This window comes from Catharus ustulatus, chromosome Z (assembly GCF_009819885.2).
Source record: "Catharus ustulatus isolate bCatUst1 chromosome Z, bCatUst1.pri.v2, whole genome shotgun sequence".
Taxonomy (NCBI): Eukaryota; Metazoa; Chordata; class Aves; order Passeriformes; family Turdidae; genus Catharus; species Catharus ustulatus.
The window spans coordinates 32,504,523-32,531,171 of NC_046262.2; the positions used below are offsets into that span (position 1 = coordinate 32,504,523).

Consider the following 26,649-nt stretch of genomic DNA (forward strand, 5'->3'; position numbering starts at 1 on the left):
CATGGAACAGAAGACATGACACAGGAAACAAACATCTACTGCTTACATATTTGAAGAAATTCTCTCTTTAGATAAGTGACTAAACCTAGGAAGGGACTCCTACCTGTGATTACTAGCTGATATGCTTCTCTATGAACTGGAAGTACACACACTACTACACTACTACAAAAAGGAAAGCATTTAATCTTGTAACCACTAAGGATTAAATTTATTATGCTAACCATAGACTCTTGACTTTTTTTTCCAGAAGGTACTCTTCTATCAATTACAAAGTTAAGAGCCACACTGTTTCTTCATGAAGCTGTCCTATAGCATTTATCACCAGATTAAGGAAAACAAAACAAAACCAAAATCTGAAACACAATTTAAAAAAAAATATCAAAACACCAGCAGCACAACAAAGCGCCCCCCCCAGACAAACAAAAAAAACCCTGTAGTTTATTTTATTTTTGCTATCTACATTCAAAAGACCCTTTATTAACTCAATAGAACTTGACAGTTTTGTCCAATCTTTCAGTCTGGACAGGTTGTGTAAGAGCTCTACACCTAAGGCTGTATTTTTAAACTAGAGATCAGGCCTTTTTTATGATAATGCTTTGGTAAATCTCAGCTGAAGGTTCTTGATGTACAAATAGAATATAGTGCCAAATTCAGCACTCAGTAGCACAAGCATATGTGATTTATTCCTCTGAAGTTAAAATCCACTCCAGTGCATCATAATGAACATTTCTACATGCTCTTTAAAGTAGAACATACTTCACTCCTCATTTTCTGTTTTTCTGCCCACACTGTTTACTCATCAAGTACTAGGTAAGAACATGTGCAAACCTCAGTAATTAGAAGCAAAAAGACTGCAGCACCAGGGCAAATATAAACATTCTTTGTTGAACTAGGTGGTGTAAGAATATACAGAAACAAAAGACATGAAACATTAAGATTAGTAATAAAATAACAGCAAAGTCTCAGTTGAATTTGTTACAAGAAATTACTTGTTTTACACATTACTTTGCAAGGTGTTTTAGAAACATAACAAGATCTGATGATTGTACATTTCTCTGGCCATAAAGTGCTACATACAGTTGCTACTCTGTATATTAGAACAGATACATAACAATCTTGCATCAGTTTTCTTTTAACACATTATTTGCTTTCAATTTCTGTTAAAAATTGATTAATAAAGACTTACAAACCATAGTACAATGATCTCTCAGTGGATTAAACATTTCATTGATATGCACAGACAAGAAGTTTTTTTGTAATAGTTTCTAAGTAGGCAATTCCTAACTAAGGAGAAGCTTTGTCCTATAACCAGGCTAATCTATTATTGCTTACCTTAAAAAAAACCCAAAACATCTATTATCAGAAAGAACTAAATGACCTTTAGTCATAATGTAACTCTAAGTTTAGCCTTGCTTGCTTAAACTAACAAATTAAATTTGCTCTTGTATATATTATAATTCTACTATTATCAAGAGAGTCTATAGTATCACAGGTAAATGATCAGCTTTGCTTAGTTAAGTCTCAGCACAATATTCAAAATTCCCATGGAGGATGAGCATGTGCGGTGAATATTAGAAACAATAGTTAAGACTAAATCAGAGCTGTATTTAAGGCCCAGTACAGAATACAGCAGATTTTAAAAAAAACCAAACCAAAAACAACCCAAACCAAACAATAAAAAACTCCCACAGACCCTTTGTCTGAACTCTTAAACAGAAATCACTTAACTCAGACATAATGTCCTAAATAATACTGCATCACTGATGCACTGTGTCAAAGACATGCACTTTGCAGCATTTGGAAAACTAAACATCTCTTGCAGCTGTGTGGAGACCTACCTTAACTGAACAGCTACAAATCACACTCACACATTTATATTCCCACTCTTAACAACTTGGAAAAAATTGTCCAGAATAAAGCCTAAAGCTAAGAATTCTGATCAATCAATCTTTTCTAGCAAAGTTTGGAACAGCAGCACAGACAGGAGACAAGTTCTAAATAACACTTAATATTGGATCCTCAAAACACTACAGAGGGTACTGCAAATGTGTGTTGATGAGCCTGTTCTCTGCAGAAGTGCAAGGGGGCTGACCCCAAAAGAAACACAGTGTAACATACACAGGGAACCAATATTACCTTTGGAAGGCTGAACTGAAGAAAATATTTCTTTTTACTCTCTATTCAGTGAGCAACAACACCCAGGGAAAAAAAGTACACCGCGTATTGAAATTTTGTACTAGATTTTGAAAAAATCAGTTTAATTGTTCATTTTTTGTTAATTTTGATTTCTATCTCAAATCACCCATAAAATATTAGCTGTAAGACACTCCCCACAACAACAAGAGATCAGAGATTACATCATGCTCCACTTGAGAGTCTGTAGTCCCAGTTATAACTCTTCTAGAGTGTACTATTCTTGGAACTACAAATAGTTTCAAGTACTATTTGGAACGCAAATTACAGATGTTTTACTGGAAATTGTTCCCATCACCTTCCACAGAAATATGAAGCAGACCCCAATCCAATAATCAGATAAACCAAAATAATCCTAAACTGAATATATAAATGCCCACAGATGCATTAGAAGTATATTCTGAAAATATGAGTTTATGCTCACTACAGTTTACACTCATATATATATAAATGGGTAAATCTTTAGCATATGCTGACAACTGATTTCTCTAAACTCTGTTTTGAATTTTAGCTACAGTCAACTGAATATATTTGAAAATAAGCATGCTTATTTTATCAGTAATTCAGTGTTCCAGGCATCTAAGCTTCAAACTTACATGTGTATAATTTTACACAATAACTTAGCCACACTTCTACAACAGGCACAAATCCAAACCAACAAAGACAGACTTTGGATCAGGTTTCCATTTTGAAAGACCCATTATGCTTATTTAGCCAATATTTTTAAACTCTTACTTCTTCTGTAAATATACCACTGTATTCCAGAATTGTAAGCAATTAAATGACCCCGTTATTTATCAGTCATAGAAGAAACCTGTGTTCTCAGTAACCAGAGAAGAACTGCTATAGCATTTAGATTATATTGACTGTTTAATTAGAAATGTCTGTTACTCATTACTGAGGACACATTTTTCACGTATTTCTTTTGTCCTGATTTTGCCTGGGTAGTAGTTAAGGGCAGCAAATCACATACATGAGCATATGTACTATGAATTTACTGTACAGAAGTAAATATACTGGATAAAATATATAAATGACAAGCTTTGCAATAGCTAGTGAAAGAAAGTTACTGGGTGTACATTTAAATAAAAATCAAATACAGTTTTATTTTTAAGAACAGACAGCTAGAATCTGTGTATGTAAATAAATGGGAAATTCAATTGGATATTGCAGTTTGTATATAAGCATGAAAAGAAAAATGCATGCAATTATAAGTATCTCAATTTTACTGCACATTTTTGGTAGAAATTAGACAAGAATATGCACATTTGCCTAACTGCAAGTTTAAAAGTGGATTCACTTTCTGATGCACAGTTAACTTCTGTTAATATGAATTGTAACTTATTATTAGGAAAACACAAATCCACAATTTTTAATTTACTTGGTAGGGATCCAAGAACAGAGAATACCAACTAGGGTACTAGCTCACAAATATTAAACGATGGCTTAAGAACAATCCTTTTTCCAGATCCATGACAGGGAAGATGGGAAACAATCAATCAGTTTCAGTTGTGCCAAGAATTATTTGGGGTAGACATCAGGCATAATTTCCCAGTCTTTTCTCGCTGTGAAAGACATTCTGTATAAGTTCCAAAATGACTGTTCTCAGTGCTTCTTTATTTTCATTAAACAGGTAAAATAAATCTGTCAGGATCAACTTAAGACTGCTGATTCTACTTTAGAACAAGAACATAATGTCCTTTGTAGCTCTACTTTTTTACAAGTGAAAAATATCCCCTGTAAGCACTTCTTTTGAGTGAAACAGACCTGCAAAGACATTATAACTGTAGTCCTGCTTAGCTTCATCTGAAGCCCTTCCTAGCTTCATCTGACAGAGTAAAAATATTGCACTTCAGACAGGTTCATTTTGTTCCCAAAATGAAATTAAGTCAAAGATGGCTAATTCTTTCCTCTGGAACACAAATTTCAAAAACGCCAAACAATGTGGGTAAGGTTAAGGTTATCTGCAGACATTACATTTTTGTTCCAGAGGGAAAAATAGTCTTAAGTGTACTGCAGAAAATCAAACTTTCCAAAAATGCAGAAATTATCACCAGTTCCACTGTGTCACCTGCATCTGTTCTTATATTAAAAAAATAAAGTATTTTCATTAAACTTTATTGCACCATCACCTTTTTTTAAAAATATCCCCCATTCAAGTCAAATATTAAATTATTTTTATCAAACAAAATATAAGGTCTTCTTTAAAACAGCATGTAGATACAGTATAAGCGCTATACAGAAAACGTCAAAAGGAATGATATGCATCAAATCAGAAGTGACAGAAAACAATCATTATGTTCTTCTCTATGATTAAAAAAAGATTGCAAAAAGATTGTGTAGGCTATTTATTGGATGCATGAAAAGCATTCCTCCTCATTCAAGGTGTTGAAGCAGGTGACACTTTCAGGCTGTCAAGTGCTGCATGAATTCTGAAATGCAACCTGGACTCCATAGAGTATTCCTTGTAGTTGTTTCTGCAAAACAGACAACTTATTTTAAGAAAAATATGTTCAGACTGGATTGTTTCCACTTCATATATTTGTAAGCTAACAGTCCTTATTCTTTCAACAGGAAACAGAGATTGACACACAGATGAGTTACGAGATACTTAACGCTACATCCACAAATTGAGCAAAGACTTAGACTGGTACCAAAATTAAATGTCTTGATAAACTGAACCCATGTCTTAGCATCTCTTTCACTTATCTTGATCCTTTTAACAGCCCTCCCAATTACTGAAATTTGCTGTGAAAAGATAAGCCAATATACTACAGAAAAGGGTGTTAATAGGAAATGTATGTTCCAACTCAGAACACAATTCAGCCAGAGTAATAAACATATTAATAGAAATCATATTCTGTAAATCCCATTGCCCCCAAAACCAAACAAACCAAACCCCATGAGGGAACACTATTGCAAGACTGGACTACTTCTCTGTAAACACAAGGGACATTATATCTCATGCTACAATCCACAGATTATGCAAATATGCTGCTCTACAGTAAATTAAACCCTCAGCTGGTCTTCCGTGACAACATGCAAAAAGGAAAAAGGGGCGTGGTCAGATTGGCATACTGGTTTTTAACCTATTCTTATAAACACCTTTTGTGGAGCTGATTTAATTCCCACAGCTGCCCTCTGGGACAGAAGGGTACATATCCCTCCCCTGAACTCTCCAGCTTCATCCCACACATGCAGTGGACCCTTAGCATCTCTGAAGCTCATACAAGAAGGAAACAATTTCCCTTCATATTGTGTCTTATTTGAATCTGTCTACTCCACTGTGTCTGAAGTTTCATGAAACTGCAAAATTCAACTACATTGGAGAAGTTCTGCAAATCAAGAACACAGATTTTTAATTACAGTAATATCACAACTATAAGGTGCACCTAAAAGCCTAAAATTTTGATCCGAACCTGGAAGTGCGCCTTATATATGGACAAGGTTTGGAAATTTGCCAACCCAGAAGGGCAAGCAGCGAGCTGAGCCGCACAGGGCCACGTGGCTCAGCCAGGGTGGGGCCGTGTGGCTTGGTTGGGGCCGTGCGGCTCGACAGGGCTCACGTGATTCCGTTTCTTATTGGTTACTTTGTTGTGCACGGATGCTCACTGCAAAAAAAAGGGTGTGCCTCATATATTGAAAAGGTTTGGAAATTCCTCCGGCACCCGGAAGTGCGTCTCATAATCCGGTGCACCTTATAGTTGTGAAATTACTGTACTTTTTTTTGCAAGGAAGCTGTCAGGAAGAAAAAACGTGCCTTCATTGCTACAAATACACACCTATTCATAATGCACAAGGTGATAAAAAAAATCCACTTACTTTGCAGTTTCTATGTATCTTATTGCTTTTTCTCTCTCATCCTGTTGTTTGTACAGCAGACCCAATTCATACAGAGTGAATGGCACTAAGTAAGTATCATATCTTATTTGCTTCTCACTAGAAAATAAAAAAAATAGAGAAAGTTACTTACAGCCCTGTCTCGAGTGACCAGTAAACTTTTAAAAGCACACAGCCAGAAAAAACCTTCTGAAGCCATTCTTACTGGTTAATTCTGTACACATTGATAAACAGTCTTAGAAAACTATAGTATCCCTAAATGTGTAGAAAATAAAGCTGAACTAAATATAGGTACTAAATTCACTCAAATAAAACTTTTCCTCTCATCCATGCAAAACACACTTTATGAAGAACTGTTGTCTTTAGACTTTTAAAAATATCTTAGCTAAAAAGCCTGCCCATTGCCAACTACCTTCTGAAAAAGATGTTTCAGGAACAGTGCTCCTTTAACTTGCAACTAATCAAACCCCTCTGCCCTATAACTTGCAATGTGCTTGACTAAACTCACATGGCATCTTAGAAAAGGTAAGAGAAAACAAGATGGCAAGAGAATTGAAATACACATAATTCTCAATAACAAATTCTATTATTCATTATTCTAAATCACTTGTTAGAAACACTACACATGTAAATATGCTTCTACAGCCCAAATACCTAAAAACTTTGAAGAAGTTTTCAACTACAACCAGTACTTGACTCATGTTTTATACAGAAAAGCTATTATAGCTGGTATGGATCTGACACCTGAAAATCTGTAACACAGGAGAAACCAGTCTTCAGCTAAAACAAGTAACGACAACTTCTCATCTGCGTAGGGACACATTAACTACTGAAGTACTAAATATTGAATTAAAAAAAACAAAAACAAACAGGAAACCTATATGAATTGTCCTTACTTACAGGTAGCTCTGGAAATACAATTCCAAATGCATTTGGGTATGTTACCTAGCAGTTTGACTTACTTAGCCTCAACCATCACATATATAAAGCAATACTAAGTGTTAAATTGCTACAGAAAAACACAAGCAAAGTTTTCTGATTGTCTAACTACTTTCAGAGGTATTTTAATGAAACACAATGTTTAATTATTCGAAATTCTAACGTAACAGCTGCAACAGGAGTATCAGAAATGTCACCAAAAGCTAGAAAATCTACTTCTGGGTTTTTTTACCTTTGAATTACTTTACTGAAACATAATTCAGCTTGCATAAGTCTTCCCAAGTGTTTCAGGCAGAGGCCTTTCAGTAGCTGCAACATGCACACATCATCCACATAGTATTCATTGTGATCTAACAGTAAAAGCGAGATACGTCAAACAATTTGAAAATATCATGAAAAGAAAAATTAGATTTTCAGTAGGGAATATGTACTCAAACTGAGGATGTTGTTTCTCATGTTCTATACCTCAAAACATACATAACCTTCAGGCATGATTTAAAATATTGTCTACTGAAGATGTGCCCATGAGATTCATATCTTTCTCTTAAAAGACAGGCAAAGAAGAAAAAATAAGTAACTCAAAAATTCAACAAACAGGCATAAACTTCAAGAATTGAAGATTAAACAGTCATTACTTAAATATATTGCACTACTCAAACAGCCATTAAAGATTTCTTGCAATAGCTAAAACTACAGTGAGACAGAAACCATCATATTATCTTAATAGCTTCCCCTGTTACAGAGCACTGGCAGACTTCCAGTAGCACTAGCCACATAAAAAACCCTGCAAAACCACACCATGACTCTTACAGAACTCTTCAGAAGAATCATTTTGCCGTACAAATTCAATAAACTCTGTTTACTAGTATTTTTATCATCTCTAATGTTTGATAAGCTTCAGTAATAGTGTATAATATTTCAAAAAATCAATAAAATATTACATTCAATAGGACTAAATGCCAGATGAAAGAGGGTGTTTGAATCAATTCAAAATTTACTTAACAAGTGTGATTCTTTTTAGCTCCCTTAGTTTGCAGCATTTGCTGGGTACAAGGAAGGAAAAGAAAGGAAAGAAAACACATATGGATAGACAGATGGCACCACATACATTAACAATTCAGGAAGCAAAACACTCTCCCTTTAGATCATGTTGTTTACAACTAATTACCAGCTCTCTAAGGTCACATTAATTTTTCCTTAATAGTCTGCCAAAGAAATCCTACGTAAACAGTTCTGAAACATGCAAGACTAACGCATTTTAGGATTCTGCAAAGTGCTCTGCCACCATGATCAGACTTACTTCTGTCTATGTTTAAACATAGAATCTTTATGATAGATTGTAACTGACAGACTGCGCTTTTAGTGACAGTAGAAGTGCAGCACATGAGTACTTCGCATTCTCTCTAGCCTGTTTAGCTAGGCTAAGGTATTGGATTCTCTGACTGTTTCTTGAAGGACTCATTCATTGAAAATACTAGGGGCGTGCACTGATGTCAGTAAGGGCTGGTCAGTTTTTAACAACTTCAACTAGCAGTCTTATTTCCCAGAAGAATAAAAGCTATTATACCAAAAAATTAACACTAAATGACAACAAATGCACAGGCCAATTTAACACAGATAACTTTGCAATAAATGTGGGAGAACGATCATTGCAGCTGCAGTGCTCTACACCAAAGGAATTATCATTACCAGGACAAAAAACAAACAAATTTTTTTATTTCTTGAAGTTACATTATCTTTTATATATTGGAAATGAAAAAAAAATATATACACAGAAATCCTGGGGGGGGGGAATCAAAACTCATCTCTAATGTCTTTCATTTGCTCCTCCTATCATCTCTATTTTCAGCTCCATACAACATTACTTTCAGTCCTTCAGAGATTCCATGCTGTGCCTATTCACATGAAGCAAATGAAACAAAAACAGTTCTAAGACGTCTCAATCCCTAAGTGACCTTCGTGTATAATTTACACCCTTTTTTCGCAGCACCTTAGCAATCCTTTGATATTACTACTACTAAAAACTGTTTCTTAAAATTATATTGTAACCTTGTCACACTCTGCTTGCAGCCTTAATCACTATTTTTTAGGGACTCAGCAGTAACTCTGGTCATCAGCCTTTATTTTCACTGATTTCTCATCTTTAGAAGCAGATCACAATCATGTATGTGAAGTCCAGAACAAAATTACATCTGACTGAAATTATTACTAAAATAAGAAAATATATACACTTCCAGACTATATCCTATTTGTAAACAGTGACTTTCCATAAGAAAAATCACTTAGGGATTCCATAGGAAATTTACTTCACCATTACAACTGATGAGCACTTCTTATACAAATCTTGCACAATACAGCACTGGATTTCCAACAGGTTCTGCCAGAACCCTCCGTGTGGAGCTCATGGGAATTACTTTATTTGCAAGTATTTTGCATATCACTACACTTTTGTTTTAATAACACAACAACAAAAAAGGGAAACACTTCAGATTTAAGAGGCACACACTGATTCTGCAGAAGAGAGAAGAGCAACACAGAAAATAAGCGAACCTGATTCAAACACAGCCATGTAGGTTACTCTCATTTGGTTTATTATACAATCCAGATTTGACCATTATATATTGTATATTTCTTCTATGTCCCTGTATAATTTCTTAAGCCTCAATTTACACTGTAAATCATACTTAGATACATCTTATATTTCAGAATTGCTGTTTTGACCACTGGTAAAATTAAGTTGCTAAATTGTTCGTAAGTTTGACTAAAATCTGGGTTCAGTAGAAATTATTTTAGTGGATTATAATTTTAAAAGTTTCATATGCAAAACAGTAATATTTATTCTAGAAAAACTCTAAAGAGAATTCCATGAAAAAATTCACATGACAGGTGACAGAACCACCCTGATAAAATCTAGTACAGTACAAGCCACACTGTTTTGACTAAAACTTTGCTCCCGCCCTGGAAATGTGGCTTACACTCAGGAGCAGCTAATATATGAATAATTTTCCGACATTTCCAACCCCAGAAGTGCACTGAGGTGCACAGTCGAGCACCTGCCAGTAAAACCGGCTTTACATGATTGTCACAAATTGGTTACTCTGTTGCACCGCAGGTGGAGCTGGGCTCCATGCCGGCAGCACGGGGCGGCAGACGGGGGAAGTGGGGGAGCTCCCTCCTTCAGGCAGCGCAGCCTGGGGGAGGCAGGGGGCTCCCTCCTGCTGGCCCCGCGGTCCGGGGGGAGGCAGGGGGCTCCCGTCCCAGCCTGTCACCACCGTGGGTGCCAGCGGGCTCCATCCCCGCCTCCCACCACCGCTGCGGGTGCCGGTGGGCTCCATGCCCCCCTGCCATCGCTGCGCAGCGCTGGGGCGAGTGAGCCCAGTGGCAGCCGGCCATGAGCAGCCCCGCCAAGTGGCAGCGCCGAGCTGGGCCACCTGGCCCCGTTGGCAGCCCTGAGCCCTCACGGCCCAAGCCGAGCCAGTGAACCCCGCCATCCCGTGATTCTGTTGCCATTTGGCAACTTTGTTGCACATGGGTCCTCGCTGCGAACGACAGAGCGGCTTATAATTGGGTGCGGCTTGTATATGGACAAAGAACGAAATGTATGCCAACACCTGGAGATGCTATAGTCAGTGCGGCTTGTAATCGTGAAATAACTGTCTGTACTTGTGCAGTAAACCAGTAGCAATAATTGAATTTAAATTCTTTTAGGGGTAAGTTATGGGCTGATTCTCTAAACATTACCCCAAGATGTAAAACCATGGTCAAAGTTTATTCATTAAGTATGTTTCATTTTACGACTAGCACACATGCTTTATTTTGCAGAAAGTAAACCAAAAAAACCCAGACTCATTTGTGCACAGCACTTCATCATATCTTTTATACTTTGTCATTCTATGCAGCATGTGTCCTTTGTAATAGTGTAATATAAATTGGTTAGAAAAAGTATGGTCCAAGAACACTCTCAAAGACAAGAAAAACAAAGCTAGACCAGTCATATTCTGCAACTAATGTCCTTGAGTTTTCTGTATTTGTATGCAGCATCAATTGAACTGCATAAAGAACATACTGAAGAACCACTCCTAACTTTCATGTGGCTCCAAAATTTCCATACTTGGACTTAATTAGCACATTGTCAAAGCCAACACTTACTTCGCAGAATATCAGAAGATAGAAGCATATGAAAATGTCAGCATTTCTTAAAAGATTATTAATTTCAGCTTAACTGATCACTTACTAGTTTCATTTTGTAGAGCAGCTTCTTCTTTTTCAATTGTAACCAGTAAGTTTTCAGTGAGGTCTGCTCTTTTGCCCACAATTGCAAATCCATTCCAGACATACATCATTTCCTGATTTAAAAAAACAGCCAAACCAAACAAACAAACAATCAAAAAGGTAAGAAAAACTCATGGAATTGCAAAAATATTTAACTAAAGTGTACCTCTGAAAAGGTTGTTGTGGAACATTTTTGAGTACATAAAAATATTACCAAAGCTTGTTTTGGTACAAAACATCTATGAATAGGAAAGAGAAAATTACATTGAACATGTGTTGACAAAATTAACGGGTTTCTAAGTTTTGAATGTTTTGATGCCTTTTTAATGGATTCTGCTATCATGTATTTTCACTGATCTTCAAAAACTAAACTGAACAGATTTTATCAGGACAGTTTACCATCACCCTCACAACACATCAGCAAAATTGGGTGTTTTAGTCTCAACTTGTGGCCTCAGCTGCATGAACTAAAGGATGAAGTAAAAGTAGTTTCTTTCTAAAGGATGATAGGTAAATTTGGTCTGCATTTGAGTGTGTGCTTGTATACACAGTATACCTATGTAAGTATGCACCCAAAAACATACTCTTGTGTTTATATACATATATATGTATATACACACACATATACAGAGTAAAACTGGAAGTAGATACAACTTTCTGGATAAAAATGTGATTCCAGTAGGTACATCCAACTTGTGCTTTTACTATAATTTCTACAAAATCTTGTTGGAAAAAAACTAAGGCAAATTCTGGAAACTAATCTTCCCAGATGCCACAGTACAACAGTATGCAATAAGCTTGTTTTGATACAAGATTAAACTGCAAAACTTAAGGAGAACAAGGGTTAATGCTAACCAACAAGGATCTTTGCAAACACCTTTATTCAGTCATCACAAACTAGAGTATCATTGATTCCACTATAATTGAAATTACATCTCTGAAATATGAAGCCTAATGCCATTCTGAAGCTGATACAACACACTGGTGAAATAGTTTCACTTGTATTTGTACTGTAAATATGTAAGTTTTCAGACAGAGAAAAAATCTTGCTCTATCAAAGTCTGAAACACTATTGTTAACATCATCAACTACATCATGATTTGTTTCAATGCTGCAGTCCTGTCTAACTTACACTTACTGAAATAAACCAGACTATATTTGGTTAGCCCTAATCCATGATGAAAAAATTTCTAAATTAAAAGATGCTGGATTTGACAACAAGACAGCAAGATCAACCATATATATTCACAACTTGCATTCTGCTGTACAAGCCTAAGACAAATTTTATTTAGTCCTCTACATGCAATTTAATACAGAATTAATTTTAGAATGGGTGGATTAGTTTTCTTTGGACTCCTCTTTCTGTATCAGTGAGTTCCTTTTTGAATTAGGTTTTTCATGTAAAATTGTTGGTAAATGATTCACGTACAAAGATTTCAGCATACACATATGAAAAGTATCACTGCTGTGCACCTATAAACAAACTAATGACTGACATTAAAACATGGGAAGTTAGAACAGCATTCATAAAGTATCTTTAACTTCTGCATGTTTTAATGAGACTTGATACAAGGAAAAAAAACCATCACAACAAACACCAACCACCACTCTTCATTTTCATCAGAAAAACAGAAAGTACCAAAGCACTCCTTAACTTCCTAATGAGTGTAGAAGGCAAGCTACCATCATGCCAACCTAAAGAGCATGAATGAAGTTTTCTGTATGCTTTACTTTTCACATGAAAAATCTGGTGTATGTTTCAGACTGTTGCTTAGTTGATAGTATGATCCAGTCCTTAATATTTTTCACAAAATAGCATTGCATAAATGCAGTACTTCTTTAAAATACTGATTTCCTTTCCTTTTTGAAAAGAATGAAAACAAAGCAAGAATAAATACCAAGGCAGGTAATATCAGCTTCACTGGTTGAGGACTTGCATAGCGTCGAGCTTTCCTTACTGCAAACTTCTCAGTTGGGATAGATTTTCCTGCAATTCTCTGTTTTAGGCCATCCACTTGTCTACAAGAAGAGAAAATGGAAGTTGTACATTGGTTTGGTTTTTTTCATCTCATTTCAGTTAGAAAGATTTAATGTTTTCCTCTGAAATATAACATCTTAAAATCATTTTACACCATGGAGACCAGAGCTGTAGAATATATCTTTGCTGATAAAAGCAATTCTAATGCTAAAGACAAAGAGAAAAAATGAAAAGACACAATGGTTATAAGCAAGAAGCAAGTCACACAAGACAAAGGCATGGGGGGAGAAAGAGTGCACATTCAATTGCTTTATAAAAGTTTACCTGAATAAAGACACTATGTCCTCACCAGTACTCTTCAAATCATCCTCTGGAAGCATACACAGAATTGCTGCCTTCTGGAATACATATATTGCCTATTTAAAAAAGAAACAGCAACAGATTACCACATCTAATTTTCTGTGTTTAATCAATACAATTGATTTTGATACAATTGATATTTGTTCATATTTTATAGTAGATAGTTAAAGATAACTTTTCTAAAGTTTATTACTGTTATTACATGATCTACTAGATGTAGATAGATGCTTGAAAAAAACAGAAAAGCTGAGTACTGATTCAAGGAAAGTTTAATAACTGGCTCTTGCAAAAAAAAGCCCCAAACATAACTCAACTTAACTCGCACCTCATGTTGAATATACTGTTCTTTCCTCTTCTGCCAAGAATTAGTGTATATCCTTTTTCATTAATAATAATGAAAAAGTAATCTATAGCGGGACAATAATAATGCATAAAAGCTTGTTGACACATTGTGCTTGGTTCATACTCTGAAAAACCTTTTTACAAGGAAAAGCCCAGCTTTTCTTGTGGTCCCTTCCCCAGAAGCCTTTCTCATTTTGTGTCACAAAGTATCTACTGAGTAGCTGTGTCTGTTTACAAATAAACACAGATTCTTGTGAGTGCTAGAAACTGACTTGAGAGACAAGTTTACAGTTTTCCTATCCCTCTTCTTTCTCCCAGCACATGTAAGCACCTCCATTTTTGGAGGGTCCAAGGCATCGCTGCTTATGGTTCTGCTGCTTCAAAACATGAAATGAAAAATTCATCCTTAATCACCCAGTTAAAACATTTTGGTGCCATTGTCTCTTTGCTTATGAATTTCTCAGGAAAGCAAAAATTATTGCTTATTGTGCAAAATGAAAAGTAACTTTTAACTGTAGAGACCTCTGGTGTATCACAACAATGTCCACATGTCCATTTACCTTAGACCACCTGCTCTCTTTGCTGAGCAGGTCTGCATACCGATATGCTTGAAGCCAGTTCTGCTGGAAAGTGTAGCACCACATCAGCTCCCAGTAACAGAGATGATGAATCTGTTTCCACTCTTGCTGGGCTGCTATGCAGTCTTGGAACCTCAATTGTGCCTGTGAGCAGTTAAGGAAGAATGATGAAAACTGGCTCAATTACAGCACCACGTGAGAGCAATCTCTAATTACAGAACAAATTCTTACCTAGCACCCAGGTGGAGAACACCTGACAAGTAAAATGAGATAAACTTCCCTTTCATTTAGAGAGAGGGCTGGAATGAACATTGACAGTGAATGTGAACAGGGATAACAGCATATTTACCACTTGGATTGATCAGTCCAACTGATACGCAGATGAATTAATTATTTTTTTCCCTCAGGCTAAACACAAAACAAAAACCTAAGAAAGAAAAAATTATTTACCTTTTCAAAATTTCCTTTCAGTATATCTATTCTGGCAGCATAAAACAGAATAATGGAGCCCTTGAAAAGAGATTAGAAAAATAACCAGTTAGGAGTTTGAGCTTAGGGAAGTATATTTCTGTTATAAAATTTATTAAAAATACGCACATTTGGAAATTTCTGGAGGTAGGGTTCAAGGAGACTGTCTGCTTCCTGAAGGTTGGCTTCCCCTGTACCTAGAAAACATAATAAACCAACCTCAATGTACTTAAAATATCCAGGTTTCATAGACTACAATTTTGTTTACAAATTATATTTGATAGATCAATGGATGACTGCTCTATGTGAAAGCAGAATTATTTCATCACACTGTGTTTCTATAAATTCTTGTCCCAAAAATATTAAATGTCTATAAGTAGAAACAGACTAGAATTATAGGAATGTTGTTTAGACTGTTGTGTTATTGATCCTGGTTATATTTTTAAATCCCTTTAATTGCTTTAGCAAGTTAGGAAAACATTGCTCAGCTGCCTCTTCTCCTAATTTTGAACTCAGTAATGAAATACAAGGGATACTGGAAGAAATGAAGTTCTCCTTAATTTCCTGATGAGCCAGAGGGACAAACACTAAAATACTTAAAGAATGTGAAAATATATGGCAAAGAAGCATATAGAATTAATTATGACTTCTAAATGGCAAAAGCAATTCATGCTGGGTGTACAGGCTATTTTCTGGAGACAGTTTTCACAGCATCTGATGTTTATTTATGGATAATGACTTTTCAGAACTTAATACTGTTTTGCAGCATTTTGCTGTTGAGACAGCCCTGCAAATGGAGCAAGATGTTGGTATAATGCTATCTACCTTCACTCTTTCGGCAGACACAGCTTTGTCATGGATATTAATTTTAGATCATAATTAAGTATACAGTAAACTCCTATTTGGCCACAATTTTGAAATTCAGTTATAAAAACAGATCACAGTATCTATAAGGTGTAGCATGACTGAAAAGCTACACAGTGGGTCTCACCAAGGATTAAGGAGACGTAAGTATGATAAACCAACAGGGTGAAAGTACACAGAATGGCCCTCAAACTGTTGCCAGATGCGCCTTCCCGTAGTTGGCAGAGGCCCAACTCCTAAGAAATATCACAAACACATGCAGAATTAACTATGAGTATACAGAGTTACTATCAATTTCTTCTGGCTAACCAAAATTCAGTTTTCCTTTCAGATGTAAGTATTTCATAATTCAGTACTTATCCAATGCAACCCTCTCTTACAACATTTCTGTCACAGCTAATAGCACTCAGGAAAAAGACTAATCAAACTCTTAACCATGCATTTCAGTGCTCTGGTGAAATGGGAACATCACATGAACCATGCAGACACACAGGTCTACAACCCTTCCCCATAATGTTCTGACTATGAGCCTTTCAGAATTAACATCCTTCAACCTGTGTTTGGTGGGAAATTCTCCCAGCTGTTTCAGTGCTACTTCTTGGTGTGAGTCTTCCTTCACAGAAAACCATCCTCAATTCTCTTCCATCAAGTCAGCCACTGCTTTGAGGCTCTGACCAAAATACTAGCTCTGCTGATACATCAGTGTTTAAAGACAGATCCAGATTCATGGAGCCTTATGCAGCTCTTAACACAAGAGACTTCCCTTATGCATTGTGGACAATCTAACAGCAATAAGACCATATGGTGACTGTAGCATTAATAACTTGAAGTTCAGTTGTGTATAGTTCTGTGGGTTATTTTATTAGGGTTTTTTGCTTGACTTTTGTTTGGGTTTTCTCATTTCTTATGGGTATCAAAAAGTTTTAAAGAGCTGTAAAATACTAACAAAACAAGTTACAATACAAATATTTTTCTCATCCATGAGAGAAAGATGTACCTAGATTCCAGGGTGACACATGATATTCAGAAATGCTTTTTTCCACAGAAATGGGCTGGGATTTTGGTGGAAGAATGTAGAACTCTGATTCTTCCCCTCAGTTACTGGTGAGGAATGTCAATTTCTGACTACATCAACTAGAAAAGAAAGCCAATATCATCTACTTAAGGATCAGCAAAAGCAAAGGAAATTGCGTTGGCAAAATCTCCTCTTAAGCAAACCGGTAATTTCCCATGGTTGTTAAAGAACAGGGTATCACCATATGTGCTTTTATGCCTGCATCATCTAACCCATTTATCTTTTTAACAACACTAAAATACTGGTAAACAATTGAGATTATATTTCTAGTGTGGAATACATGACATTAAATACACTCACTCTTTTATGTGAGAAAAAATTAATTTGAAAAAGCAAGTATCAAATCAAATACCCTATTGCCAGAAAATCCAATAAATTCCAAAAGTCGGAGGATCCTTCCTGGTAAAAGTGACAGCATCTAAAATATATTTAAAAATAAAAGGATAATTAAAAACATGTACACTTTGAAAAAAAGTTGAATTGATATAAACATCAACCAAAAAGGCCAGATACTATGTTAAATGCTATTACACATTAGTAAAAAAGTAAAACACAAAAGAACTTGAAAGTAAACATGCATGCATCAGTTCTGATGATCATCCAGCATGAAAACAGACAGAGTCCAGCTGTTTTTCTTTAGATGTCCTATCCTCAGCTGGTCAGAACTGCTTGAAAATTGTGAGTCTTTTGGAATGAAAGTCTCATCTATTTTAGTATAACTTACAACCTACAACTGTCATCTTCCTTTACCATTATTCCATTTTATTGGGAGTCTCACAGAAGCTCTACTTGTTCCTCCTGTGGGAGCACTGAATCAACAGATCAGGGAGTATTATGGTCTTAGAAATACTAATTGTTGCTATTATCCTTTAGCCCTCTATCATAGGCATTTTTGTTCCCTCTATAGCTGCATCATCCACATCCTCCACATGGAAAACGTACAATCATAACCACCTTTTCAATGAGCATCAAGAAGCATGTCTACTTGAGGGTCAGTTTTTAGAAAGCTCCATTCACCCTAATACATTCTGCCCATCAGACACTTTTTCTGTTAAGCCTCCTACTGAGAAGACTCCATGAAGAAAAGGAGAGTTCAGAGCACTTATGAACACAGTTGCTTGAATTTTAAAAGTCTGGTGCAGATAGACCTGAGTTGTTCTGACCCTACACAAAATTTGTCATCTACAATCTAGAATGACACAGAAATTATCTTACTGGCAGAAATCAACTTTCACCATTGCCATGACAGATGTGAAAAGGTATCAAATTGTAATGAAAATACAATTTTCTTTTGCACAAACTCAGTAAACTACTGCTTAATCTTTTAACTATAATTATGCATGCGAATCTAGAGTATGTAACTGAAACAAAAGAACACAATACATGGGGGAATGTATACTCCAGGTATTCTGTAATCACGGCGTAAGCACCTTTAACTGCTTTTTCACTTCAGAAATACATACATCAGTTTTCCCAGAGAATGAAACAGTTCAGAATAAACTAGTAGAAACATCCAAGAAAGTATGCATGACAGAAGTTGCTGCTGATTTGATACTACATAAAACCTACAAAGCCTGTATCTCTATTTTGCAAATGTTTAAATGTTAAATCAGTTACAGTACTGTATATACAAAGAAAGACAGTCCCTATAGAATTATCCCAATGGCCTTTCAGTAGCAGAAGAAGTGTCTTGGCTTGCAAGAAGTCATACCAAGTTGAATGCTCCAATTCCAAGTTTTACTCCTCCTTCAAACTGGTAGTATGTTTCATTTTTGCTTTTGTTCCCCTGAGTCATCTGTAGCACCTGATGACACTCCCTTTTGACAGAGACAGAAGAGACGAAGGGGAAATGTGACATAGAATTTCTATTAGTAACTATGATTGATACAAAAACATTCCTTTATATTTTGTGGGCATTAATGCCACTCCAACTGCTTGAAGTTGAAGTTAATTAATGTTGAAGCCAAGTGTCTTCTAACAGCTTACTTGTATATTTGGTAACTTGTCCTAATTTTGAGGCCACCTTTGATAAAGTTGATCATATTTTCATCCTGTAAGAAAAAGATTTAACTGTAAAATATTGTGCATTCATATTACACATAACACATACATAAAAATCCTCCATCCTCCTACATTTACATTTATTTATAAGTTAATGTCATAGGAAACACTGAAAATGTTTTTCAGTTACTAGATCTGTCTCTAAGACTGATGTTAACACTTGCTGCAAGTTGTCAGGGAAACATTTCTTTAACGCACATTACAGATTTTAAAATTGAAGAGAGAGGTGAAAGAATGAGTAAAAAACTGTTACTTTCAGCAGAATTTGCAAGGTATATAAATGAACCAAGAAAGCTCTCCACCAGAGGGTGCTGCAGGAACTGTTTCAAATATTTGGGAATGGCGATTCTGACACAGAATTCTGATAAGGAAGCCTACAGTAACTGGCAGAAGACAAAGTGAAGAATTCCCTGAACAGATGAAATACCATTGCTGATAAAAAGTAACAACATGTATTACTCAATTTATGTGCTTACTAACCTCCAGAAAAACCAAAACAAAGCCCCAATGTACTTGTCATCAAAACTAAATTCCTGAAAAGCAAAGCATTATCAGTTAACAGGACGAATTTTTTTTCCTCCTAGAATTCATACAAAAGGGGCACATGTGCTGACATTTCAGAAATGTGCATTTAAATATGTAGGAACAGTACATAAAATGTGGAAAATGAAAAAGCACTGAAAAAAGGCCTCAGAATGATCAACCAAAGGAAATTCTGGCTTCCATAAAAGGATCACCATTTCAAAAGACCTCATCTGTCTTGTCTGGACACCCAAATTCAGTACAAGAATTATATTTCCTTTTGAGTGGTTACATTTTTGTTATCATAACCATCCTAATATGAATTATGGTCAGTCAAAGATGAAAAATACGGGGCAGCACAGCCATCAGCAGAGTAGAGTATTACAAAAGCAATGTAGATTGGTGTTTCAAAGAAAATATACATCTAAGGGATTTTTTTATTATTTCATGCAGTCCTAACTCAACTCCTTCAACAACTGTTTCAAAATTCTTTTCATGGTTAAAACAGACCCCACTCACCCAACAAAAATAAAGCGGGTTGCTACCATATGGTTAGTAAAGGAGCAAGCCAGTTATAGGAAAGACTAGCATTCCTTTAATAGCATTTCCTAACACTTCTGGCCAAATACTGGATCAAGTAGCTTATAAGTACAGTAATTTCACGACCATAAGGCGCATCGGACTATAAGGTGCACCCCCCGGGAGCCGGTACATTTCGCAACTTTGTAGATCAGATAAGGCGCACCAGACTATAAGGTGCACCTTTTTTTTGCTGCGAAGATCCGTGCCGCACACAACAAAGTAACGAATTAGTAACGGAGTCCTGCGATCGTGGAGTTTACTGGCAGGTGCTCAAATTGGAAACATTTTAACAGATTGGTCTAGCCTTTAAACACGGTCCCAAGCACACTCCCCGTGCACGGGGCCCAGCACTCCCACCCGTCCCCAGCACCGGTTGTCGAGGCAGGGCTCAGGGTGGTGGTGGTTCGGAGCGGCTCAGGGCCGTGGCCGTGGTGGGGGCCGACCACGCTGACTACGGGGCTGGAGCGGCAGTAGCTGGCGCTGCTTTCGGGGTCGCTGCAGCGCCGCTTACGGGGCCAGCAGCGCTGTTTACGGGTTGCAGCGGTGGTGGCGGCTGGTGCTGCTTTCGGGGCCGCTGCGACACCGCTTACGGGGCCAGCGGCGCTGTTTACAGGGCCAAGTCGGCAGCTGCGGCCAGCGCTGCTTATGGGGCCGCTGTGGCGCCGTTTTCGGGGCCAGTGGCGCTGTTTACGGGGCCACTGCGGCAGCCGTGGCCGGCACTGCTTACGGGGCCAGCGGCGCTGTTTACGGGGCCGCAGCGGTTGACACAGCTGGCGCTGTTTACGGAGCCAGTTGCACTGTCTACGGGGCCGAGGCAACGGACGCAGCCAGCGCTGCTTACGGGGCCAGCAGCACTGTTTACGGGGCTGAGGCAGCAGCTGGCGCTGCTTTCGGGGCCGCTGTGGCACCACTTACGGCGCCAGCGGCGCTGTTTACGGGCTGCGGCAGCGGCAGTAGCTGGCACTGCTTTCGAGGCCGCTGCGGCGCCACTTACGGGGCCAGCAGTGCTGTTTACGGACTGCAGCAGCGGTGGCAGCTGGCGCTGCCTTCGAGGCTGCTGCGGTGCCGCTTACGGGGCCAGCAGCTCTGTTTACGGGGCTGAGGAGGCGGTTGCGGCCGGCGCTGCTTACGGGGCCGCTGCGGCGCCGCTTTCGGGGCCGCTGCGGCGCCGCTTTCAAGGCCAGCGGCGCTGTTCACGGGGCCGAAGCGGCGGCTGCGGCCGGCGCTGCTTACGGGGCCAGCTGCGGCAGCTGCAGCCGGCACTGCTTACGGGGTCGGTGGCGGTGTTTTCGGCGCTTCCCCGCAACGCTTTCTCTCCGCTTTTCAGTGCTTTCTTGCAGCCATTTCCTGCAGCGCTTTCTCGCTGCTTTTCGGCGCTTTCTCGCAGTGCTTTCCCACGGCGCTCTCTCGCCGCTTTTTGGCGCTTTCCCGCGGTGCTCTCTCGCCGCTTTTCCACGCTTTCCAGCAGCGCTTTCTCAGTGCTTTCTCGTGGCGCTTTCTCACCACTTTTCAATGCTTTCTCGCGGCGCTTTCTTGCTGCTTTTCAGCACTTTCCCGTGGCGCTTTCTCGCTGCTTTTTGGAACTTTCCCGCGGTGCTTTCTTGCCGTTTCTCGGTGCTTTCTCGCGGTGCTTTCTCCCCGCTTCTCGGTACTTTCCTGCGGCACTTTTTTGCTGCTTTTAGGCACTTTCCTGTGGCGCTTTCCCGCAGCTGCGCCGCTTCCCCCCACTTCTCCCCGGCCAGCAACCGCGCCGGTTCCTGGTTTCCCCCGCCCAGCAGCCGCGGTTCCCGACTTCCCCTGCACGGCCGCAGTTCCCGCGGGTCCCGGCTCAGCTCGCAGATCGCACTTCCGGGTTCGCAAATTTCCGAGCTTTGCATACCAGATAAGGCGCACCGGACTATAAGGCGCACTTCCGGGTTCGGGGGGAAATTTTAGTCAAAAGGGTGCACCTTATAGTCGTGAAATTACTGTATTTGCCAAAGGAACTTAATCTGACCTTAGTATCAACGTGCCATGCTTCTTTCTCATAATTTATACTGGAAGAGATTATCTAGAATATATTCAATAAATACTTGTTAAACACTCACGCATGTTAAAAAAGTATGACTAACTACTCCTGTTTTCAGGAATCAAATTTCAAATTGAATTTGAAAACTCCGTAGCATGAAGTCCCTGAACCTCAACCTAAATCAATAGCACCACACAGTATAAAACACCAGATCTTCTGAGCAGAATTGCTACCTCAGCAATCCTAAAGGATACCCATTCTATAAACAGTCATTACGGTATTACTTCTGACACCATGTGCATAGAGAGCAGGACTGAACTGAAAATTACATGTGTGTACCAGCTGAAATTTTGTTAGCTGGAAAACATTTTAGCCATCCATGCAAAAAATGACTTGCACTTTTAAACAACACACTTCCTCATACCTGAACATACTTTAATACAGGTACTGGACACCGTCCAAAATTTGCAGCACCAAGTGATTTGTGATGCAAATCATTTAAACATACCACTTTGTATAACACAGCAATGTACCTCAGGGTGATACCTTGGTATCTGAGTATCGTCTTCAGTTATTCATACAAAGAGAGAATTTTGCTGAGCAGCACAGGATTTACCAAACTTCCAATCACTGTCATGAAATAACACTCACTAGCAAAAAATTTGGTTTTAAATATCACATCTATTGCTGGAATGATGTTTTACAAGTACTAATCTCTCTCCATTACACTGTCATACAAAATAAAAAATTGACTTTACCTGTACAAAGGTGAGAGCTGCTTTCTGTAATAAGCATTCAGCATAGCAGATTTCGGCATGCATTTCCTCTATATAAGAAAGAAAAGTTATTTACTATCAGCAACGTCATTGTTAATATTTTCTTCTTGGGGTCAATGGAACAAACAAAATGCTGCCAAGACAAGGAAAAAAAAAACAAAAGCAAAATTCTGCTGTTGCCATTTCGATAACTGCTGAGTAATAGCTGTAATACGCAAATCCCAACAGAATTCTTCTCTTTCCCTTTTTCTCAGACAAAACATTGTCAGAGTTGACCTCAGTTTATGGCAAAAGCTACTTGACATTCTGGTATATGGTCCCCTGTACTCTTCATTGATTCTAAGCTTAACAGCCCACAGCAAGTCAGTCTTTCAGCCTGCCTTCCACGTCTTACAAGAATTTTTTGTAGATGAATGGTAACTCTCACAGAGGTTCAGGCTTTTCCTACATTCACCGAGACATCATGAACAGGTTTTCACCAAGTCATGCTTAACAAACTGAAAGCTCCAGGCAGGCTTTCTGTCTCCATGCATTAAAGTACATTTGATTTAACACACGACACGAGTTGCTCCGCACCCATGCTGCAAGACCAGCCACATGCACAAGGCTGTTTTATGTATAGTGCATACGTGGTGAGTTTGATGTGTCCATGTATTAAAGAGGATTCTTGTGCCAGGTTAGAAAAAAATGCATACTTGATTCTGCCTGAATCAGAAATAGGAGATCAGCATTTTCAGAGCCATGAACAATGTACTGATACCATTTCCCAAAATACCTTAAGGCAAAACAGACAAGCACAAAACTTGTTAATATATTCCAATGCAACTAATGACAAGGATGTACACTCCACCGCATCAATGATTCTTAAATTTTTGGGAGTTGTCTTAAGTCCAAAAAAGGCAATTTCCCTTCAGTCCTATAATGTGTTGTGAAAGGCATTCCTTTCCTTAATTCATGCATGCTCAGAGACAAAAAAAAAAAATTAGGCTGAATTCTCCACTAAAGCCTTGCATTCAAATTAGAAAAAAAAGATTATATACATGGTTTGTATATTTATTACTGTAAGACATTAGTGAAATCACAGAGTTAAGCATATTTATACACATTGATAGGGGTAGTTTTGAGCTTTTTTCATTTTTTAATTTAAACTGTATTATTTAACCACTTACCTTCACTCAGCTGATCCACTGTCTGTTTAGAAACTAGATTGGACAAGGATTCCACCACCGTGCTTCTTTTCCTAAATCTAATAAAGTTGTGCATGGAAGAAAAGAAAGCCATAAATTTCAAACACAAACCTGAATTTAATTACTGGAATTCATAAGAATTTCCAACCAAAATTTACAGAGATTCTTATCAAAATGATCATTTGTCAACTGTTTCAATTCTTTCAGTAGTCTAAAGACTTGTATGCCCAAAGCCTATCCAGCATTAAACGCATACTTTCAACTTCAATTCATCTACTTTAAAAGCATGACAGCTTCAATTCTACTGCCATTCACCAGCTGCAGAGGTGTCTCTGATGCTGGGCAAAACACTGGACTTCGAAGCTTTATGAATTCCTTTTTTCTGTTTCTAAAACTTGCACTCAGAATTAGAATGAAAAAATGAAAAGGAGTTCTGTTTTCAACATAAATGCTTCAGTATTTCAGGGTGGTTTATGCCAGATAAAATGCCAAAACCATTACATACTCCACTTCCAAGAGATCTCAACTGTACACGTTTTAGTTCCAAAAATTAATTTTTGACAAAAAATTACAAACAACTCAGCCTTATGAAGAAGCCAGAGAAACAATTCTACATTCAGAAAATGAATGCACTTTGTAAGCTAGGAGACACTGATCACAAATACTAAGCACTAGCTTATAATTTGTTTACACCACTCTTCACATTGACAACTGTGGGATCCTGACAAGATTATGACACTACTCATTAACATAGTGCATGCAAGAAAATAATCAATTAGGGTACACGTAATTATGGTCCTTTGAACATTTAATTTTCTCTTGCATTTTTATGAGTTTTGTGACAGACTGGACCAGAGTACTCATGAATTAAAGTTTATATACTGCAGCGATGAAATCCTGTACTGCAGCTGTCTAGAGGGACATCTGATCTTCAGACACACTAAACAGCATTGTTCAGATGAAAATGCAAATTGACAGCACACCTGAAAAAGATGCAGAAACTGCTGACCCCTTCTCCTTTTCAGATAGCATCTGATAACATTTTGTCATTTCTTTTTTGCCATGGATAAGATGATGATGTTAAATGTCTAAACTAATATTTCACTGTCATTTCTTGGGAGAGCATTGTGATAAAATATAGCCTAACCAATATTATGAGGAACCAAAGATAATTAATTTCTGTATTTGTCAGAAGTTTGTTAAAACTTTAGCTTTCACAACCCATTTTCTATGAGCTCTTTAATCTTAAGATAACCTAAACACTTTTATGATGACAATTAAGAAAACTTTGGTTTTCAGAAGCAACCTTAGTACAAGCTAAATTGCATTAGACTATTGGTTCAACTTTGGGAAGTAACTTTTTAAAAAGACTGTTTTCATGTTGGGAGTAAAAACTCAAAATAGAGGCCTTTAAACTGTTGGAAAACAAAAAGTCACAGCTGTCAATAGCTCAGATAGTTGAAACGTGCAATATCAACTTATGCTCAGATCTACACAGTGAACCAACCATTTAACTAAATTCAGTGGTTATCAATACCCAGATACAGGATACAGGACAAGTCTGTTGTTTCCACAGTATCATGTGGAAAAATATCCTCACCAGTAGTAACTGTGTAGTGGGACTTACTTCACCTTTAAAATTTAGACCACTATCTTACAGAAAGAATCTGCTTTAAAAGCATACAGAGAACTGGGATATTTCACGAAGAATGCTTATTGGGTTTAGTATCTCATAACAGTTGAGCTTGCTTGGGCTTACCTTTGGCAGGTTTGCAAAGCGTCCTTCATTGTAGAAATTCCCATTTGTATATCCTGCTGTTCAAATGTCATTGCAGCTTGCATAACTAAGATAGTGCTATATCCAAGTGCATGGTACATACTATCTTTGGACCTAAGGAAAACATGAATCTCAGATTGTAAGATGAGCTTAAAGATAAACACCAGACTCAAACATAATATGAAACACAACAAAAAGAGTATTCTAGAGTTTTGTTCCAGCTTTTCTGTACTTTCAAAAGCAGTTTCATTGTGCAAATTATTTGATCAAAGATGTATTGAATAAGGTCCACAGCTTCCCCCTCTGCAAGAGGAAAGAGTTTGAATTACAAGCTCTAACATAACAATTCAGTGGTTCATCAACAGTTTTTGAGATGGTTTTAATGACCAAAAAATAAGTAAATAAACCCCAAATATGAAGAAATGCTTTCGGACATAAGAGAATAAATTACAACTACTTTCTCCAGAGGCTTTAAACAAACCTTCAGGTACCAGCTATTGTCTATATACAACAGCTTCAGGAAATAACAGAATCTTACCATGGACGAAGTAGCTCCAGCGCTTCAGAGAACTTATTGTTTAGAAATAAGTTCAGTGCCATTGAACATTCTTCAAGAGCACACTTGAGATCCATCTTGGATGCCCTAAAAAACAGATTCTTAGTTTACTCAAACTGTAGATATAAACAAAAAATAAAACAGAAATCTTCTCCTTATGTAACACAGAAGGTCTTTAGTAGTGATTTTATTTTATTTTGAAAATTTAGCTTTTCAGAACCAAATCATATACTTAACACTTTATCTATATTACACAGATGCACCCTCTCTG

At 37.7% G+C, this 26,649-nt stretch overlaps 1 protein-coding gene across 2 annotated transcripts in view; it reads right to left on the reverse strand.

The window, feature by feature from the left end:
• Positions 1-657: 657 nt before the first annotated feature.
• Positions 658-26,649, reverse strand: part of TTC39B (tetratricopeptide repeat domain 39B) — a 75,697-nt gene continuing 49,705 nt past the window's right edge. For both annotated transcript variants that reach the window (XM_033085414.2, XM_033085412.2), the window contains 17 exons: positions 26,361-26,465; positions 25,805-25,936; positions 24,028-24,104; positions 22,841-22,908; positions 18,896-18,960; positions 18,621-18,726; positions 17,262-17,327; positions 15,962-16,070; positions 15,100-15,167; positions 14,953-15,012; positions 14,485-14,646; positions 13,547-13,638; positions 13,143-13,263; positions 11,207-11,318; positions 7,205-7,322; positions 6,016-6,132; positions 658-4,670 (listed from right to left, as the gene is read on the reverse strand). In XM_033085414.2, the coding sequence (XP_032941305.1) occupies positions 4,574-4,670; positions 6,016-6,132; positions 7,205-7,322; positions 11,207-11,318; positions 13,143-13,263; positions 13,547-13,638; positions 14,485-14,646; positions 14,953-15,012; positions 15,100-15,167; positions 15,962-16,070; positions 17,262-17,327; positions 18,621-18,726; positions 18,896-18,960; positions 22,841-22,908; positions 24,028-24,104; positions 25,805-25,936; positions 26,361-26,465 (1,675 nt within the window). In that variant the 3' untranslated portion in view covers positions 658-4,573. The remainder of the gene's footprint in view (positions 4,671-6,015; positions 6,133-7,204; positions 7,323-11,206; positions 11,319-13,142; positions 13,264-13,546; positions 13,639-14,484; positions 14,647-14,952; positions 15,013-15,099; positions 15,168-15,961; positions 16,071-17,261; positions 17,328-18,620; positions 18,727-18,895; positions 18,961-22,840; positions 22,909-24,027; positions 24,105-25,804; positions 25,937-26,360; positions 26,466-26,649) is intronic.